Consider the following 21,485-nt stretch of genomic DNA (forward strand, 5'->3'; position numbering starts at 1 on the left):
ATTACTAAGAAATGTGGTTCCCGAGCTGCCCCCGCCTCTGTGACAGCAGATTGAAATCAGGAATATCTTCATTTCATCTGGAACACACACTTGAAATTTCACTCCTATCCTCAGCGCACGAATCCATCACATAATTTTTCATATTTTGACTTCACTCGATCATGTACAAACCAGTGTACATCAAGATCAAAGACTCCTTTGACAGGTCGTGGTAAATAGGCCCTTCTGCGCCGTCCATCCTGCCTGGAAGGTCTTTCTTTCTCTACTCTCAGAAGTCACATTTATTTGGAGTCTCTTGTTAGGATTTAGAAAAAAGAGAAAGGTGGAAGGAAGGGAGGAAGAAGGATGGGAGGAAGGATGGGATGGAGGGAGGGGGAGAAGAGATGAATCTTCTCTGCTCAACCGTTCAAGCAGCCATGATAATCCCATAATCCCTACACACACACACACACACACACACACACACACACACACACGTGCAGTCCCTGCCTCCATAGATCAGCTGTGATGGTGAGATGGTCAAGGTAGGCGCTGCAGGCTGCTTACACCAGTCCTAACCCGACGTGTGCATTTTACAGGGCCGCTGTTCAAGAGAGAACTGCAAATATCTTCACCCTCCGACACACTTAAAAACTCAACTAGAAATTAATGGGAGGAACAATTTGATCCAGCAGAAAACGGCAGCAGCAATGCTCGCCCAGCAGATGCAGTTCATGTTCCCAGGAACTCCACTTCATCCAGTGGTGAGTGGCCTTGTCTCTCTGCGGGCTGGGGCTGACCTGTTGGTGCGGGTGTGCCATGGTGACCCTGGCCTCTCCCTGCTCTGTCACTTCAGTTCCAATCAGAGCAAATAGCTTTGAAGCGCAGTGGATGCTGGGAAAAAAAAAAGTTGTTGTTGGTTTAAATTTAAATGGAAAAATGGGTAGAATCAGGGGCAAAGACAATCTCCACTCTGTATCTGGGAAATGTGCGTCACTCAAACTCTTCCTCGTTGCCAGAGCAGAAGTTTCCACAGCGTGGATGAGAATGTGTGTGTTGAAGAGGTTGTTCTGCCGATCAGGCTTGTAGGAGGCTAGCTGACAGGGATGCGTTTGGCATCACCTGAGGGATGAGGAAAGTGGGAAAGCCCAGGAGGTAAAGGGTTTCCCCAGGGTCCTGTAGCTAACGAATTGTGGAGCTGTGACTTGAACTCACACCTTAGCTGGGTGGCTTTCGACAGCGTGCTCCAACTGGAGCCAGACAACAGCCCCCAACACGGGTGTCAGAGGTAGCTCCGGGCCAGGAGACTGCCTCATCACTTGTCTCCTGTCTCTCCCAGATGGGCAAAGGGTGTGGCAGCTGGGACAAGAGCCACAGGTCAAATGCCCAAGAGACTTACATAGTGAATCCGTATTGTGCAGTCTTTCCTCTGTGGTTTCAGGGTTCGAAAGTACTTCCTTAAAGGTCTGGATATTGTTTTAGGAATGAGGCCCTGGGGGCCAGGAGTACCCCAATTTCAGTGGGCTTCATTTACATTTGTGAAGGATTTGTCCAAAACAAGTTAATTTTTTAAAAAAAAAATGACCCCCAAAACAAAGCCACAGTGAATTAAATTTGCTTTTTACAAAAAATGCATGCACAAAGGCCTATTTATAAAAATTAATCCTTATTGCAGGAAAAGTCTCCAAATGAAAAGCTACCCTGGAGTTAAATTTTCTTCTTGTGTTCTTGTGAGATGGACTGGGGAGAGTAGGGGTCACCGAGAAGGGAGGAGAGAGTCGGGGCAGGTTGTTGGCAATTCTACTTGTCTCCAGTAGCCAGGAACCAGCTCTGCAGGGGAATCAAGACTAAATGCCAGGTGAAGGGGACTCCAAGATTAAATGCCAGAGGAAGGCAACTCCAAGATAAGAAAGATTCAGCCTTTTGCAGGTAGACAGATACCTGAGAGGATGAAGGAAGAGTCAGGCCCAAGAAAAAATGGGATTGGATAAGAAAAGCTACCTAGAGAAGGTCTCCATTAAGTGTATCCGCAGGACAAGTAACAACTAGCCCAGATGTCCAGACTTAACAAGGACAGGGTTCTAAACACATTTAGTGCCAAAAATAGGCACTTAAGTGGTTCTATTTAAAACTATACACATGTATAATTTATGGTTCTCTTTATTGATGCACACATATAAATTATTTTATTAAATTACCTAAATGCTAAAATAATATAGTTATACATATTAAATAATGTCTACGGCAATGAATTTAGAACCAGCCAGGTCAACATAGTAACAGTACCTTATATATCTCACTCATTTGAATTATGCGCTTCCTAATTATTTAGAATTTAATAAGAATTGACCCTGTTGACTCAATGGCAATATTAATCTGAAAATTCCATTCCTACTCTTAACTATTAGTTGAACGATTTTTTTAAAGTTTTGTTTATATATTTGTCTCAAATATTAATTAGAAGCTAAATAATCACCCTCTCTCTGTGGGGGGAAAAAAAAGCACATTTCATTTAAATATTTCAGTAGAGGTTTCTGAATCACATGAAGTATTGAAATAAAAAATGTGACAAGCCTAAAAAAAATCACCGATTCTACCAGCAAATCACTTCAGAATCTCAGAAGTTCCTTACTGTCCAGTACGGTGTGTTTGGCTAAATAATGGCCCTCAGAGTGCCTGAATCCTATTCAGGGCACCTTATGTGGAAACAAGGTCTCTGAAGATGTGTGAATGCCATCACAGGTGTGCCTGTAAGGGAAAGGCCGAGGGAGGGTTGGCACGGATGGAAGAGGAGAAAGGCCGCATGTCCACAGAGGCAGACAATGATGTGGCCACAAGCCAAGGAATGCCAGAAGCCACCAGAAGATAGAAGCCGAGGAACAATCCTCACCAGGAACGTCAGGAGGGAGTATAGTTCTCCAGCACCTTGCGTTTGGCCCAGCAAAACTAATTTCGGACTTCTGGCCTCCAGAACTGAGGAAGGATAAATCACTGTTATTTTAAGTCCTCAAGTAATTTGTCTACAGCTGCCACAAACAGCTAAAAGATGCAGAAACTGCCTTAGACAAATAAATAGCTAAACAGAGAGTACCAAAAACCACTCTCCCTTTAGGTCTCCTTCTGGGCTAAACTTTGTTAAAGGATTTTCTTTTCCACTTCTTCTTTCATCTGGCCATGAACAGGTTCCACCAAGTCTCTGACCAGTCCTCCATATCACCAAACCAGTGGTCATTTCACCTCCGTTGGTGCTACAGTCTGAATGTGTATGTCAGCCCCAAATTCACATATTGAAGTCCCGACCCTCAAGGAGAGGGGATTTGGAGTTAGGACCTCTGGGGAGGGGGTGATCAGGTCGTGAGGATGGAGCCCTCCTGAATGTGGCAGTGTCCTTCGGAGAAGAGAGGCCATGGCCTTTCTGCCTGGAGGACACAGCCAGCAGCAGCAACCACGTATGGAAAGAAAGTGCCCTCCGTGCCCTGATCATGAATTTTGCAGCCTCTAGAACTGTGAGAAATCAGTTTCTGTTGTTTAAAAGGCCCCGGTTCATGGTCTTTGGTTATATCAGCCTGAATTACGTTATATCTGCCTGGACCATGTGGAACAGGCCTCTCTGACACCTCTGTCTCCTGTGCCCATTTCAAGCTTCTGTTGTAGGTAGAGATCCCCAGGCCGGATGTCTCTTCCTATCTACCCTGTCTCTCACGGCTTCATTAATTCCCAAATGTAAGCCATTTACAGAGACCCCCAAAGTGTGCTTCCGTTCTAACCCACTCCTCTGAAACCCAGGCTTACACAGCCAGCTGCCTACTGGACTCGCCTTCAGACTTCTCACGGGAACTTGACATGTTCAAAACCAAATTCTTTATTCCACTACTTTCCCGTTTCAGTAAATGGCACAATCGAGCTGAAATCCCAAACCCAACCCAGCAGGCCCTGGCACACAGTGCGTCAGCAGGTCCTGGCACATCTGCCTTCGAAACCACCCTCTTCTCTCCCTCCCAGCACCCTCGTCGGAGCCCCCGCATCAGCAATTCCTTCCTCATCTGTCACCCTCCACTCATACTTTTTCCGGTATAGCCTATGTATAGAATCAGAAGAATCTTTAAAAAACCTGCGTGGGATCCTGTCACCGCCTTACTGGAGACCCTTCAGTGCCGGGCCATGTCACTGGGGACCAAGCCTAGACCTTTAACCTTGACTCTGACCTACAATGCATTGTGTATTCTGGACCCCAGCCAATCCCAGTGAACCCCAAACTACAGATGTAATGTGCTGGGGAAATGGAGCTGAGGGTGGGAGGGGGCCGAGAAGCACACGGACTTGGAGTGAAGAACGGGGAGGAAACAGCAAGACGGGCATTTCACAAGCGATTTTCTTCAAGAAAGCTTTTTGCAGATCTTGTCCTCTGGCCTTTTCAGCTGTGGGTTAGTGCAGAGAGATGACGGGGACCAAATGGATCCTGTCTCCCGGCAGCATGGCAACAGCACTTCTGCAGAGCTGCAGGCCAGTTCTCCCAGCCAGAGCGGGTGCGCTTCTGGGAACAGACTCTTAAAGGTGCCGCCCTGCTCTTCCCTTAGCTGCCTGTGGGGAACCCAGTTCAGACACCAGGATGCCTTGTCAGCAAAGACTGCACAGCTCAGGAGTCTCCTTTCACTTGGGGACCTAGGAGTCACTTTCTCTACAGGGCTGTAGAGAGCAGCTCCTACTGTCTGTAGGAGGCTCAGGTTGGCTGTGGGCACACACGGCTTTCTGTGTGCTCAGAGGCATTCAGACCTCCAATATATTGGCCCCCCCACCTTTCTATTTTTTTTTTTTTTAAGAAATATGGCAAAAGTCTAGGGAATGCAGAAGAGTGGACTTAGCCTGAGACTGGGCGCCTGGCTGCTTGCAAAGCCTTGACTCTCAGAGGCACTGACCTTGGGTTTTCCTTCCAGTGTCTCCAACCTGCTCTTACCTGGAGACTGCGCATGCCTGCACCCACACTTGCTTCTTGTAAGTGTTGGGAGATTAAAGAAGACAATATGTGTAGGAAGACTTTGAGAATGCCAGAAGCTAAGTATTACAGTCCGTCATAATAATAATGCAGCACGCACATCTCAGCCAACGACTGTTGCTGTAATTTTTAACTAATCAACTTTAATGAAGAACACTATAAAATAAGAAAAACACCCAATTGAATCCATCTCTGCAAAGCCTGTGAATTTTCAACATTCAATTTCACATAACAGAAAATATTTATTTCCCACCTCATATTTCAAAAAAGAAGAGAAGATATTTGCTACCATTTAATTCAATTTCTATTTGGTATATTGCTATGCTGATTACATTTCTGTTTTAAAAGCATTGGATAATTTGAGACCCAAAAAAAATGTTATTAGTACTGACATCTACACTACTACAATGGCTATCTATTAAATTTGGACCATGGGAAGTTGACGAGAAATAGCACCTTGTTCAGCTAAGTGGCTTTTCTTCCGCACTGCAGATGAGGAAACTAAAGCTCAGAGAGGTTAATTTTCTTCCTGGGGTTGGGGCAGGGCAGGGTGGGGGGGCGTGGAATAAGTGGCAGAGCACTGGATTTGAATGTCAACCTCCCACTGTCTAAAATCTGTATTTTTACTTTTCAATAACCCATTTCTCTGTGAACTGCATCAATAAAACATACCAGGACATTTCATTTTAGATCATAAAATCACACGAACAAGCAACATATTTTTGAAGGCAAGATTTGGCTAACTGGAACGATTAGTTGACATCCAAAAAGGTTCTGGGGGATGAGTTTTGAAGTCCTCACATCCTGTTGATGGTCAAGACACAACCTGTATTTATGCTGCCCCACTGATATGTGGGAAGAGATGGTTGGGAATTTGCCTCCACAGAAAATCAAGATGGAGATGTGGGAGAGAGCTCTTTGCTCTAAATGTTTACTTTGATAATTAGTCTCTGAGTTAAATTACTCATTTAGTACAAGTTTTTAATACCTGTTTTAGTTCCTTAGTTTTGACACTGGTTCCCAAATTTCTCCACACACCTGACCATGTAGGAAAAAAAAAATTAATACACATTTGAAGGTCTCTGCCTAGACCTAGTACTCAGAGTTTATCTCTATTTTAAAAATTCCTTCCAGGAATCTCTGATACAACCGATACATTGAACCACTGATGTGTTTTGATTTATGACCATTCAGAATTGATTTTTTTAAGATCCTAACATTACTTAGTCCTTACACTATTAAATCCCTTGGCTCTTTTCCAATAGTACTAAATTATAAAAGCTACAGTTGATGACAAACCACAACTTGTTATAATTATGACTCAAGTGCATAATATACATATATAAAATTTTGTAGAAAGTCAAAGGAGGAAAAAATCCTGACTGCCGTCTATTTCCCACGTTGAGATCTCACGTTGCCACCTTCTCTCACAACGAATTTTATGTCTGAGCCATAAAGATCTAAGAGCTCCTCCAGGGAGGACCGAGCATCCGCCATCTAATACCGTGAGAAGCACAGCCCCAGCCACTGCACAAAGGCTTTTCAGCCTCTCTGGGAATCCCTACACAACCACCAATAATTCACTGTTTTCTAACATGACCATTTATAAGAGATTTTTCAGCTATTGTAAAGAAAAATGTGTTTACTAAACAAAGATTGTTATTTTCCCCATTTGAACAACTCATTCAGACTCACAAATAGACAACAAGGTCATCTGTGATGTATGAACAGAGAAGGGAAATGACACACAGAATGGCATAATTCAATGTTAGAAAATTGCATTAACATATGATTGCAAATGTCTGAAAACAAGTGTGTTAAAATCATCCACAAATAAAAACCAACCAAACAAACAAACAGCAAGAGCCATTCAGGTCTAATTCAATGTAAAAATTATTCTAAGAAAAATCTTTGGAATCTTACATTTTTAATGGTGGTTCTTTAAAGTGAATCAAGGTTCATTGTTCTCACATGTACATAATTTCTTTTCTGGAAGGCAGAATTATTTACATATTTATAGGAAGAGCTTTTTAAAAAATCATCTCCATGACCTACTAGTGTATTTCCTCTTTCAAGAGTTTAGGAGTCTCTATACTTCCCACAGGAATACAGTGACACAGAACACATTTAATAAAGTATGGGATACTTTTGTCACAATTGTCTTGATTTTGTGATCTAGGAAACCAAACCAAGACTTAATGGTTCATTGAAAAATTCGTTGGTTGAAAATTTTCAAACTCTTTCATCCAGCCTTTCATGAAGGGAAGGTTAGATGAGACGTCTTGAGCTACAGCAAAACATAGTAGGTCTACTTGAAAACCGCATATGAGTTTTGGGAATATATGTAGAGATGGAATGTGGAAATATACTGGCAACTCTGAGCACAAATAAAATCCCAATAGCTACACTATTTGAAAATGCATAAATTTGGTCAACTTGAAAATCAAGGTATAATCTTGGATTTTCTTTATTCCTCTCCGTTTGAGATGTGTGGGAGAATCAAAGACAGTTTGTATTCCATAAGCTTTACTGCTTTAGTGTTATAATGTTCAATCGTTTGAAACAATGAGTGCTTAGAGTGGTAATTATCATTTCCTTTTATTGAGAACACTTTCATAAGAACAAAGGTCTACTCTGTTTCTTGTAAATGGGTTTCTACGATCTTCTATATTTGTACATGGTTTGGGGAAGAAAATCTACATGGTTTTCATTTATGTTAAGGAAAACAAAAAATAGATGTTTAATGAATGTTTACAATTCAGCATCGAATTATGCAACTAACAAAAAATATTGTATAAAATGAATAAATTTTGCTCAAATGACACTTGCTGGTAATTTTGAAGTTTGACTCTCACCTTTTTCCTGTGTTGTCTTCCTTTAACAGCCCACTTTTCCTGTAGGTCCCGCCATAGGGACAAATACGGCTATTAGCTTTGCTCCTTACTTAGCACCTGTAACCCCTGGAGTTGGGTTAGTCCCAACGGAAATTCTACCCACCACACCTGTTATTGTTCCCGGAAGTCCGCCTGTCACTGTCCCGGGATCAACTGCAACTCAGAAACTTCTCAGGACTGACAAACTGGAGGTACTTCAATTATGTTTGTGTTTTGAGATGCATTTGTGGTAGAAAGTGCACTTCTGTGTAGGCAAATGCTTGTGAGGTCATTCTGCAAAAATGTTCTGCAAAAATGCCATGAATACATCTACACACACTCCTCCCAAACCCACACACTCAACATTGTATGGTTTGAGATGAAAGCCAGGTATAAAGAAAATTAGTCTGTGGGAAAGGAATCACTTTAACATAGGCACAAACCAGCTGTGTGGACTATGTGCATAAGGGCAAAATATTTCTCAACTAATAGAATATTAAATCAATCACTATTCAAGCTAGACAAGTGGCTCCGAGTTCTGATAGCCTCCTCCTGTTGCCCAGCACAAACCCTTCCTGGATCCTGGAACATTCTAGAGTTGATCAGAAGCTCAGCAACCAGGGCAGTGGGAGACAGTCAGGGACAAGGGTTGGAGCAAGTGGGACCATGACAAATAACCAATTGTTGTGAACATATTTCAAATTATTAAGAACCAAGTACACCTGCTCTAGTATGTTCCAGAATATCATCTCTGGTGGCTTCACTAGTGCACAGTGGGAATTGGAAGCTGGATAAACTTGGTTATTAACTGAGTTTTTTTTTTAAACGAAAAGTGTTATACAGATTCTAAGAAAACAGTCTATATTTTTATAAAACACAAATCTTCACATCGTGAATCAAACTGACCCTTCTTCGCTTTGTTAAATAAACCTTCTCTTTAATCAGAGCTACATAATTCATCTATTAACCTTACCGCAATGTCCCTATGATATTCAAAGAACTTTAGCAGGGTGTATAAAGATCCTGACAAAATTTTCAAAGTCCTCCTTTAATTCCATTATTGATTTAAGTTGTTGGGTAATCTATGTATACATAGAAGGTTGGATCATTAGAGAATATTCTTCCAGTGTGTGCTTGTTTAAATATTAACCCAGTAAACCTTGAGGGCAACAGAGTGTTTGCATCCTAATATCCTGTGGATGATTTAGAATTCAGAATGTCAAACTGTAAATATTTTTAAAGATGTATATTTTTTTTACTCAGCTTCAATCTGGAGTATATGGATCTCTAGATGAGGAGAATGCAAACTCTAATTGTTCTTGTTTTGAAAAGATGCAGCCTATCCCTGTGAATATTGAATAGATATGTTAGGGTACTAGAAAAGTGTTTGGGGCTCCACCTGCTGGGGCGCACAGAGCTTTAGTGTTCAGTGCATGCCTGTTCCAGAAAACAAATTAAATCAGCGGAGTTGGGAACAAGTAGTCCCTCCCAACAGAGTTGGTGGACAATGATATGTAAAAATGATTCACAGAGACTCATTCAGCAGAGCAGTCTCAGTTCATTTCAAACCAGGAATGAAGTCAGCTGTATACAGAGACCCTGGGCAAATGCTGGTCTACACCTATGATGTCACAGACAGGAATCGTTCCATTTGTAGAGAAAGGCTTACTCAAGAGTCTCTGCTAATAGCTTAGTAATCTGTACTTTGCACATTTTTTTTTAACTAAAGATGGAACATTAATACCAGCGTAGGAGGAGATAGTTAACGACTCGTGACTTACCCTGTTGACTTTTCCATCTCACCTGGCCACTGGTCAGTGAAACACTATTTCCCAAGTGTGTTTGACTTTCACAAGACTTGGGTTTCCTGTCAGTGACCCTTCATGGCCATTGCCACTTATACATGTTGACTATGAAACTGGACCCTAAGGAGAAATAACTTACAATGCTACTAATCCTTCCCTGCTGATATTTATAGGCAAGGAAGAATTAATTCATAATTAATATGCATACACTATTCATCTCAGTTCATGTTGTCTACGTCCAAAGCATAATTAAGAATACTTTCCCAGAAAACGAAATAAGTCAATTAAGATCACATCCAACTGCCTGTTTCTTTAATGTTGTCCACGAGTCACTTGAGTAAGACCCATCAGGAAGTGTATTAAAAAAGAAAGGAAGAAAAAAAAAAACAACTCTTGAGTTCTGAAGAAATCTTTCTTTATGTCATAAAATCTTGGTCCCCCAAATTCTGAGGATGGAAAATATTAGTTACTTGAGATTTCAGGCGAATTAGGGATTAAAAAGACTTCAAAAACCAACATTCGTAACTCTATTCTCCTTCCCTCCATTTGTCTTATCCTTTATCTCTGAGCATATTTTTCTGTTTCTTTTTTTAATCTCTGGGGTTGTCAAAACTAATAATATAGTTATCATCTTAAGATGAATGTTTTGGTGTCTCGGATATTGCAGTTCTTGCTATTGATGATCCTAGGCTTAAGTTCTCTCTGTAGAGCAGCAGAGAAGGTGGGGGAGACTGCAGCAGGCCCCTGGTCCTATCCACCCAGAGGGAGGAGGAGTGAGGATCTCATTTCCTATAACTTTTTGGAGTTGGACCCCTATGGTAGCTTGACATTATCTCTCCAATCAATCAATCAATCAATCAAACTCTATAGCAACCCCAGAATGTTTTCAGGTAGGAGATTGGGGGCGGGGAGACAGGGACCTTCCAACCGGCCACGAAGGAGGCTTTGCTGGGTTTTTTTCCTTTGATCTTTTAGCTAATTCGCTGGTTTCGGATTATTTTCTCAGCTTCAATATTCCCCCCTAGAAAAAGGGGGTAACCCAAAAGTGAGAATATTGTCGGAGATTCCGTAACCTGGGTCCTGGATAAGGAAAGCCTTAGGCTCCCAGGCACAAAAGCCACCCTGCGAAGCTCGGGAGGCGCCCCTTCGTCCTCGGGGCGGCGGCGCGGGCCGCAGGCGCCTCCCGCATCGCTGTCCTCCCTCCTGTCCCAGGTATGCAGGGAGTTCCAGCGCGGCAACTGCGCCCGGGGAGAGACCGACTGCCGCTTCGCACACCCGGCCGACAGCACCATGATCGACACAAACGACAACACCGTAACCGTTTGTATGGATTACATAAAGGGGCGTTGCATGAGGGAGAAATGCAAATATTTTCACCCTCCTGCACACTTGCAGGCCAAAATCAAAGCTGCGCAGCACCAAGCCAACCAAGCTGCGGTGGCCGCCCAGGCAGCCGCGGCCGCGGCCACAGTCATGGTAAGTGCGGCGCCCGCGCGCCCCGCCCCGCCGCCCCGCGCCCTCCCGGCCGGGGGGCGGGGCTTCCAGGGCGGGGACTCAGACGCTCCCCGGACCGTGGGGACGTGGAAGGCTGCTATTCCCGCTGCTCCGCTGCCTAAGTTTCGTGGTCGTTTCCCCTTTTTGTTTTGTTTTGTTTCCCCTCCTTCCCTTCTTCAGCACAATAAATAAATCCCTAAGGTTCAGGGAACCCCGTGCGACCTGCGGGCTCCAGTTCTGTAGTAACTGGGGTCCTCTGAAGAGAGGGACCCGGTGGGGTGGGGACCCTGGTGGGTGCCGAGCTTCAGAGCCGAGGAAAGGAAGATGGCCCTCTGGCGCTGAGCACTGGAAAGCGGCAGCAAGCTGTTGCGAGCAGCCAGGAGGGGAGCTGTGGCTGCACCGGATGCCTAGCAACAAGTGACCCCGTCAGGGATTTTTCCACTTCCTATCCCCCACCCCTTTCTTTTCACTTATCACAACATTAGAACCTATCACCCCCCACCCACCCACCCATGAAATTGTATATAGAACGGCAATTCATGGAACAGATGAAATCAGAAGTGTGCTGGATGGTGCTAAAATCCAGGGACCTGTCACCCAGGCTTGTCTCCTGGATGCTCCTCAATGTCCCTTAGAGACCAGCAGCAATATTATGATCCACACCTTGGGAGCCTGTTACAGCTCCAGAATCTCAAGGAGCCCAGCCCTCCCCTAGCAACCGGAGCACATCATGATGCTCTTGAGCCTACAGACTCTTGGGCCTCATCCTACATCTTTGGCATCAAGATCTGAATTTTAAAACCTTCTCAGTATTTTGTATGCACATGAACATTAGAGAAATACATGCCTAGAACACTGCTTCTCAAACTTGGCTGTGTTTTGGAATTAATCCAGGGCTTTTGAAAGGGACTGGCATTGACCCCTTCCTCCAAAGATTCTTATTTGCCGGATGTGAACTGGCAGTGGCCTATCTTTTAAAGCTCCCAGGTGATTCCAGTGCACATCCAAGTTGGAGAACCACCACACTGGGTGGCAGACATTTTTAATTAACTTGTTTTAAAGTGAGAGGTCTGGCTTATGAAAGTCTATTGCTCTATGATAGGCACGGTGCATTCACTCATTTAAAACAGCTAATGGGACCTGCCAAGCATCAGGCACTTTCTGGGTAGAATAAATAAAGGAGGCAAGTGTCTTTACCCTCAAGGCGCTTGGAATTGAGTAAGTGAGGGTACCAATGTCATTTCTTCAATGACATTGTAGAAATGCATGATGGGTGAGAGGGACATGAGGGCCTCTGTGGCCAATCCTCTCTTGGGAATGTAGGAGATGAAAGATATCATTTTTAAAAACATTATCTAGGTACAACTCTGGCCTCATACACTGACAATTGGCCCAAACAGATGAGTCATACAACAAGTCCATCACCATACAACCTTTTTCTCAAAGGCTTTATAAAGGCGTGGGCTTGTGTTCCGAGGAGAGAAGGACACAGAGCCTGCCCTGACAACATTGCCATTGGTGTGGACTTTGTGGTTATGTAGGTCTTTCCCACCTGAGCTCATCTCCACACAGCTTGAGAAGTGAGTCCTTCATCTTTTTTTTCCCCCCCGAGAGATTTTAATCCTGTAGTCTTCTTTCCTCTTGTCCTTCGCTTTCTTATATCATTGGACATTACAATGATTTTTTTAAGTTCCTGTATACATGTGGATGTGTACATCCATACAAAAGGGTTGGTAAAAAATAGAGAAATGTTCGCTTTTTGAGTTCTAGTAGAAGAGAATTAGAAGGAAGGATGGGAAAACGTTGACGAAAAGGAAAGTGCTTTAGAAGGCAAATGAGTCCTTTCCACTTTTGTCCAGGGTGGACTCCATCTTCCCACCCACTTAATGAAGGTCTCATACTCTGAGAATTTGTTGTTGTTATTGTTTCCATTGTAGTCATGTTTTCAAGCCAGCTCTCAACTTATCCTAATTGTCGAGTTGATTGTTGGGCACTAAGAACATGTTTTTCCATATAATTCACCTTATAAATATCAAACCAGAAACTCAGGACGTTAGCAGGACTGGTCAGGACTCTGGCAGCAAGAGACAAACACCCTCCTGAAGTACTGTAAATGACGAAGTTGGACTTCACTGTCGTGTCACAGTGCCCTTCCAAGAGGGGAGAGGAAAAACAAGACTCAGGAAAGCCAGGTGCAGGGACTTTCCCGCCGAGTTTGTCAGTTCCGTTCTGTGGGTCCAGCGTCTCCCATGACACAGACCATGACTCTGAGCCTCTAGAAGGAGGGACACATTCTTATATCTCTTGATAAGAGAGAAAACAGTATCTAAGAGTAATGTTACAGAATCTATAAATAGAGCTATTGTTTCCCATCTCTAGGGAAAAATTAGTTACATGTCATTTGGTGGCTCTTCCTGTAGTTAGAGGGATAAGAGCTTCTACTGGTTTAGTCTGGGCGACAATAGCCATTTCTCACTACCGAGGTATCAGATGAGGTTCAGGAATATGAAAACACCACTCCCTACAACTCAAGAACCTGTTATGACAAAACCACGGTACCAATAGTGACCTTAGGGATGAGCCCTGATTCTAACTGTGGCCTGATTTTTTTCTTCCTGTATTTTGGAAACATCAGTTTTGATGTCCACATCAACATTTATTTCAAATGATTTAAGGGACAGTGCACCTCTTACACACAGTAGGACATCCAGGCCAATGGGGCTAGGAGCAGTAACGTCATTGACACGCACAGGTCCACCCTCCCCCTGGTGGTCTGCGGCCACAGCTGCTCTCTCAGGCCCTGCTCCACGTGTTCACAGAACACTCGTCACCAGAGGCAGAGGTTGCCGCCCGGGATGCTGGTGGAGTCCGTTGCCATAGTTTCTCTGATTTTTCCACCGTGCCCAAATTTGGAGTTCTGAGAAGTCACAGGATCCCACGGCATCTTCAGAGGCAACCCAAAGGAATGTCGTTTCAGAACAAAAGCCAGCATCTTTCTGACAGTGACATAAAAATTACTTAATCTGTCATGTCTTTTTAGTTTAAGTGAGTCGCTCATTCGAAACCAGCCGAGGTGCAGCTGGATAAAGTCCTCGTTCCCTCCTAGCGAGATTCCTTAGTACCCTGAAGAAAAACTATAAATTTATTTCCTTGTTTAAAAGGACGAACGGGCTGATGATGTTAGCAGATGTCCATGTCCATTCACCTGGCCTCCTCATCTGAACCCTGGGCATTTCCATAGCACCGTTTTTATTGTGATCTGTGGATTCCCCCCTTATTTTGATTAATGAGACCCTTTTCTTTTTTTTCTTTTTTTTAATTTAGTTTTTAGTTGGACACAATACCCTTATTTTATTTATTTTTATATGGTGCTGAGGATCGAACCCAGGGCCTCGCACATGCTAGGCGAGCGCTCTACTGCTGAGCTACAGCCCCAGCCCTAATGAGACCCTTTTAAAAAGGAATTTAAAGCTTTTGACTCTGGAAGAGAGACATTTATTTCCTTTCAAGCCTTCTTCTTTTACAATACCTCTTAAAAACTAAGGATCACCTTCACCGGAATTTTTAAAATATGAGGATAAACTAGACAGAGCTTCTCTTGGGTAGTTTTAACACAAAACATGCTTGATGCTCACATACGCAGTCTTTGTTCACATACACCAAAATGGGGCGATTCAAGGAGAAAAGTAGTTTACAAAAGGAAACGGGACAAGCTGCCATCGGCTAGATAAGTTTCAGTTGTGCAGGAAAACATGCGCAGGGACTCGGAATTCCATCCTGCTCCTCCACATCCTCTCAGCCCTCATGGAAGTGGTAGCTCTGATCATTTTTTCCAGGGTTTCCTGACCCCTTGGATTTGGTCTTTGCCTGTAACACCTGGCCCTTGGTTGCTCACCTTGACCTGCAGGAGGGTTGCTCATCAACTCATAAATAGAAAAACCTGGCTGCACATGGGCCACCTCCCCCTGACTCATCCAGCATATGCTAAGTGGAGGGGTCCAGAGTAAGCAGAGGACTCAAGTGCTGGTGAGGCCAGCAAAAGTGGATGCCAAGTGCCTGGCACATGAAAGGGACTCAATTAAATAGAACCTTTTCTGCATGGGAACCTAAGCAGGCTCCCAGCGCACACTGGGCTCCTAGGTCTCTAAGGCTGGGTCTGAGCCTGAAGATCCTGCAATGCAGGTACACAAGCCAGCCGTCAGCAACACCAACTAAAACAGGAGAGTTTAGAAACATCAAAATAAGCCACATTGTCCCATGACTACTTATCCACAAGGAGTTTTAAAACACTTTCCATACAACTTTGCAATGTGGGGCCTCTGACATCTTAATTCTTGTGCCCTCTTCTCTAAGATCTGAGCGTTAGCTTGCAAAGAAGACAGCTGCGTCCAATAAAGAAAACACACACCACGCAGTGGAACAGACACTTCACCCCTGTCCTGCTCACCGAGGCATTGTTTCCTTACATTCCTAAATTATTCTAATTATTATTAATTATCTCTATGGAAATCAGATTTCAACAAACCAAAAAAAAATGGGGGGCAAGTTAACCTTCCAGGTGACTATCCTAAAAAAGAAACGTTAAGTATGTTTTGTTCTTATTCTACTGGGGGACTTCATTCAGTGATGCTTTGTTAATTTTGTTCCTAAACCCAGCCTTTCGAGACTCTTGTCAGAAAAGATGCTCCCAACAATGGATTCATTCTGAAAATGCTAGACTGCAGGTGAAGGGGCAGCTGAGTCTGGACCACTGGAGGCGAAAATGGTTTTGAGTTTAACATCCAGTTCGCATTCCCAAGGGCTCTATGAGAGTAGGCTATGCTGCCGCCTTTAATTAACATTCGTTTAAACTCAAAAAACAAAGCAAAGTCTGCATTTTTTTTCATAGTGTAACACTGTGCAGGGTCCAAAGAGTTTAAACAACACCACTGGCATTGTGGGTGTTATTTGATGTTGAATTTACATTTGAGGAAAAAATATCTACAAGTTTTGTCATTTTCCAGCTCATCGGGTTGCTTTGGTTAGTAACATTCACTGCTTGACTTTCACAGCATTGCTTTCCTAGTTTTTGGTGGCCTCTATCAAAACCACCTTCCAAAACCTTGGCCATCCCGAATCTACCTTGACCTGCAGCCCTTCCCACTCTGTTTTGAATCCCCTGCCCCAGCTCTTTACCCATCCCCTGTCAGGACCATACTTTCTGTTCTGAATCATCAAATGATTTTCCCAAGGAAAATATCACTAGTTATTCCAGTTTTAAGGGTCCATCACTATCTTATTTTATTTAAAATGCCATAGTTCTACCCCCAGAACTTTAGGACATAAATATTTCATTATTAGACAAATCTTAGGGATTTACCTATTGTGCTAAACATAGAAAAGGGATATTTCATTTTTTTTAATTTGCATTGGAGCTATTCCTTTGAATTTATTTTCACAGAATTCCATCTTAGAATTTTTCCATTTTTTGTTTAACAACAACTAACCATAAATAGGAAAAATTTTTCATTGTAGTCTAAATCAATCCATATTTGTTATTATTTCGGTTGTTTAAATGAAACTATCTCCCCAAAAGTATGGTTATGAGTTAAATATATTTTATTTCTAGTCTTTAAGCAGTTCTTTGCCATTTTTAGCTGTTTGCTATTGTACTTGTTCTAGCCAAGAGTTCCACTTCTCATTAATTGGTTTGATCACTTATGTACCTAAAAAAACAAATAGAACTATCAAATAGAAATCATTTTAATACCCAAGGACACTAAATACCTATTTAAAGGTATTCTCTTAAGTTTAATCCGGTAAGTTGTTTGAGATAAATTAATTATAATTTCAAATGTAATAGAAAACAGAATGGATGATAAGTTAGTCACTAGAAACAGAAAAATGGAAGAAAAGTGAGAATTTTGGAAGCTCACAATTTAAATTCAAAACTTAAGTTTTCTAAGATGCTAGCAGAGTGAAGGAAAGAATTGAGACAATTATCCACGAGATTCAGACAAAAAATAAAGATCCAAACCCAAACAGTTTTGCCGAAATAATCTTGTGTTTGAATATTTTTTTGCCTGAATTTTTTTTGTCTCAGTTTGCCACTTCATTTTGTTAGGCCAGATCTGAATTAAGAATGATTTTTATGAAAAATTTCAACTTGGATCGTACGTACCTCCAGTGTTTTGTACCTGAAAACTAACTTATCAGAAGTTCTTGAATCCGATGGCCCTTAAAAGTTTTGCTTTTTTTTTTTTCTGAAGCAATATAAAAAATGCTTATGGTGTGTATGCAAGCTGCTGTTTTAATTAACTTTCCTGAATTTCAAACATCTATATTTTACTCTCTTATATGCTTTTAACTAAGGTATAGTAGATGCATTTTTGCTTCGATACTAATTTAAGGTGTAATATTCATTTCTTTAGAGAACATTTTTGTTGTTGTGCATGCCTAGTGTTTTGTACGTTGTATATTGCATTCAGAATATTTTTTTCCTTCTCACCTATCCACAATGCAATGCCGTTCCCATGATGCACCTCTGCTTGCTGTTTACCTGTATGTTAATTCGCTTGAATCCCATTGGCCCACTGCCATCATGTGCTCGCTGCCTGTTATTAAAAGACTCAGTCGACTGCCAAAGCAATGAAGCGACCTCTCGAAGCAACTGTAGACCTGGTACTTTGACCTTTCACCTTTCGCTTTGCATGTAGCTTTTCAGAGAACCATCTGAGATTTGTATTACTTGTAAGATACTGGTTGCAACCAATCATTATTATTAATTAATGGAAAAAAAATTCAGTAAGGTGTTTAGCCATCTCATTTTCATATGTTAATCTGTGAAATAAATTAAACCTAACAAATTTTAATACCTTTTCCAAAAGAGTGAAGCAAATTTACATGACTTGGCTCAGAAAATGCTCATTATAATTCATATTAACCTTTAAATTCAAGAAATTGCCATGTAGTTAAAGAAAAGAATAGGTATTAATAACACCAAAGCTTCTTTCTCCCCCTTAGAATAGTTTAACCATTTTAAAAGCCGAAGCCATTCTTTTTTTTTTTTTTTTCCGTTGTTGTTGCTTGATAGTTTTTCTTTCCCTTAGTTGAGATGCTACCGTTTTGGGTTTCAGAAATCACGCTTTTGCTCTCAATAACAAATTCTCACTCATTCGACATTGCCGCTGTTTAAATTAAGGTGCATGGCAGAGGCATCTCCTTAGCTGTCGTTTTTTTTAAAAAAAGAATGTTGCAATTGATGATCTCTGTGGACAAGCAAGGTGGGTTTGCTTTAAGTTAGACATCTCTTATCGAATTCTTGGTTTCTAGGCCTTTCCTCCTGGTGCTCTTCATCCTTTACCAAAGAGACAAGCACTTGAAAAAAGCAACGGTGCCAGCACGGTCTTTAATCCCAGCGTCTTGCACTACCAGCAGGCTCTGACCAGCGCGCAGCTGCAGCAGCACACCGCGTTCATTCCAACAGGTACGCCCCTGACCGTCCCAGTCTGTGTCCTCGTGCCCTTCGGTCATGTGCTTCCTTCTCATTTCCTTAAGCTGTTTGGTGGCATCTAGTTTGCATTAAAGGTAGGAGACAGCCTGAAATGTCTCTTGTGCAGGATATCTAGATGTCCTGATCTTGCTTTGATAGCTAAAGAGGGTTAGGATTCTAAAGCCAAATATTTGACAGGGCCAAGGGACAGATTGAACCCCATGAGAAACAGAGCAGTTAGGGCTTCTAGTTTTCCTTGCGTTTACACAAGCCCTGCAAAGTCATTGATGTAAATAAGACCCTTTATGTGTGACAACTGAAATTTGTCCATAATGCTGAATGATCTAAACATAGCAATTCCAGTAAGTACTAACCTTTTTTTTTTCTATTTCTATTCAGAGTACTAAAAAAAAAAAACCAAGCAGGCTATTCAAATTAAAGCAACCCTCTACTCATATTTTTATATCCATTCTCTCTTTTTCTCCATCCTGCTCAACTTTCACCAAGTTCACAAATATATAAACTCTTACCTCAGTCTCTAAGCCAATGTCTGACTCTATGAGGCGCTAAAGGGCATGAACCTATTATTCCGCTAAGAGATCAACTCTATTGATCATAGAATCTCAGAGTTTAAAGAATTCTTAGTGGTCTCATCTAGTTGACAGTTTTACAGATGAGAAAACTGAGGCCCTCCCTCAAGGAGAAGTGAATTTCCAAGGTGACACAACTGAGAAAAGACACAGAACCTAGTTCCCTATGCCTAGCCCAACTTACATAACACCACACCACCCAAACAGCCTCCATACATGGCTTCCACAGAATTCTTCTGAAAAATCAGATGGAAGTAGATTTTTTTTTTAAGTAGCATAAGGTTCAGATAAAGGAGGAAAAACAAAGTTGTAATGCACATCAGCTCTCCCCATTTTTTCCCCACTTCCCTGACCAGAGACAAAGCCAGAGACACATATGCACCACGCACAAAGGAGCACAGCCACCACAACGTGACTGTGGTTTTCAGCACGTCGTCTGTTAGAAGCAGGGGGTGGCATAAACCTTGGTGAGATGACCCTCCATTGAGATTTTCTTTTCAAAGTCAAAACTCCTCTAGTAGCTATTTCAGGGTAAATGTAGATGAATAGTAATTTCATTATTGATCCTAATCCACATGATTGGACTTTTCCAGTTTATATTCATTTCCTTAAATCCCACAGCATATTAGGAATTAAGAATAGAGGGAGTTAAATAAGTATTTCTGTGATTTTCTTTGGAAAAAAAAACTATACTTTTAAATGAATTAGTAACCTGTAAACAATAGTATTTATTATATAAAAATATAAATTAGATAAGCAAAATGATTTTTTTTTTAGGTTTAGTTTTCTTGTTTTAGTTCTGTACCTATCTTAAACTCAGAGACCTGTTAGAAGAATCTATAATTCAGTACCTATTAGGGCTTCACTTTTGCCCTGTTACAACTGTTTTATTAGTGACCTCCCACACTCCTAGAGCATAGTGGTATTTGAACTTGTGGCCCACCTGAAACAGCCAGCTTACCCTGAGGCCCTCTACAGCGTGTCTCATAGACCTGTTGGCCACTAGATATTTTCAGAGAAAAAATATTAAGGAATAACATACTGAGGGGGAAGGCAAAAGGACAAGTCTATTTTGGAAGAATGGATGACAAAGCCATTAATGTCTCTGGGGAGACCTGTGAAACCCCGGAGCCAAAGACAGGACACACTCTCATGCATGTTAACCTTTCAGTCCAGTAACGACTGATTTGTTAGATCACTGAAAGAATTCTCACCTTAAAATATTTCACCTGGAAACCACTTAAATATTTCCAAAGCAAGAATCAATAACGTCCCTCACAAAATCACCTGATTTCTGTTTGTGAAAAGGTCTTCTATTAGGGACCCATGTTAGGGGTTGGCAGCTGTGGCTGTGCACTTCTGCCCTCTGGTGGATTCTCTAGGAACTGCTCCAAAGTGCCTGAACCTCCTCACAGCGAGGTTTGGAAGCCAAAGGGTGGGTCTCAGCCCATTTAATCCTGGGAATGAGAAGTGTTCCATCTGTTACATGATGTAAAGATCATAGTGGACAGACTGTGGATCTCATGTTCTGAAGTGGCGTTCTTAGAAACTTTCACGTTTTTTTAAAATGATAAACAAGAAAATAATTATATCAGAAGGATTTTCTTTTAATTTTTATTATATAATCTTTCTCCCATTTAAATCCATAACAGAAGTTTCTGTGTTTATGTTAGATCGAGTTTTTACTTCAGGGTTTCTTTCTTACAAACCATATTTCGACAGTATTTTTTAAGTGATAATAATAATAACGATCCTTTACTGTTAAGCTGGTTGTTTAAAAACCTCTACAAGTCAAGTAGGGTGCTCAAAAATAATTGTAACTTGGTAGGTTATTATTTTTAAATGGGCAATTTTTTTCTAAAAATGTTTTACATAAGCAACTATCATGAATAAGAAGCAAAAAAACATTTTTTATTCTCCTAGAGGCTACCGTTTGTCAAAAGGTCATTCATAGCAAAGCTTTTGATAAACTACTAACAATCTGCCACTGACACAATATGGAATTGGAGTTTAGAAATTATGCCTCCAGGCTGTACACATATTAATATACAATATCACACAAAATATGAGATTCTTCTCCAAAATTTTATAAAGATAATTATTGCCCCAGTTGATTTCCTGGCACATTTGTAGTGGGTGGGATTATTTCCCTTTTTTCCCCCTTTTTTGATAGGAATTATTTTAACCAAGCAGTTATACATTTTTCTTTGCTATGTTAGGAAAGTGGCAAAACCACACAGAGTTACAAAAATAGCAGCATAATAATTCTTGGCATTTCTC

The 21,485-nt window shown here is 41.7% G+C and overlaps 1 protein-coding gene across 13 annotated transcripts in view; it reads left to right on the top strand.

The window, feature by feature from the left end:
* The window catches only part of Mbnl2 (muscleblind like splicing regulator 2), a 150,420-nt gene that overhangs the window by 98,702 nt on the left and 30,233 nt on the right, over positions 1-21,485 (top strand). For 7 of the 13 annotated variants that reach the window (XM_013360597.4, XM_021729891.3, XM_040281660.2 and 4 more), the window contains exons 3-7: positions 579-743; positions 7,857-8,057; positions 10,863-11,126; positions 17,751-17,804; positions 18,456-18,609. In XM_013360597.4, the coding sequence (XP_013216051.1) occupies positions 579-743; positions 7,857-8,057; positions 10,863-11,126; positions 17,751-17,804; positions 18,456-18,609 (838 nt within the window). The remainder of the gene's footprint in view (positions 1-578; positions 744-7,856; positions 8,058-10,862; positions 11,127-17,750; positions 17,805-18,455; positions 18,610-21,485) is intronic. The other 6 variants (XM_005317027.5, XM_005317025.5, XM_013360606.4 and 3 more) reach the window with 3 other exon arrangements.

Source organism: Ictidomys tridecemlineatus, chromosome 6, assembly GCF_052094955.1.
Source record: "Ictidomys tridecemlineatus isolate mIctTri1 chromosome 6, mIctTri1.hap1, whole genome shotgun sequence".
Lineage (NCBI taxonomy): Eukaryota > Metazoa > Chordata > Mammalia > Rodentia > Sciuridae > Ictidomys > Ictidomys tridecemlineatus.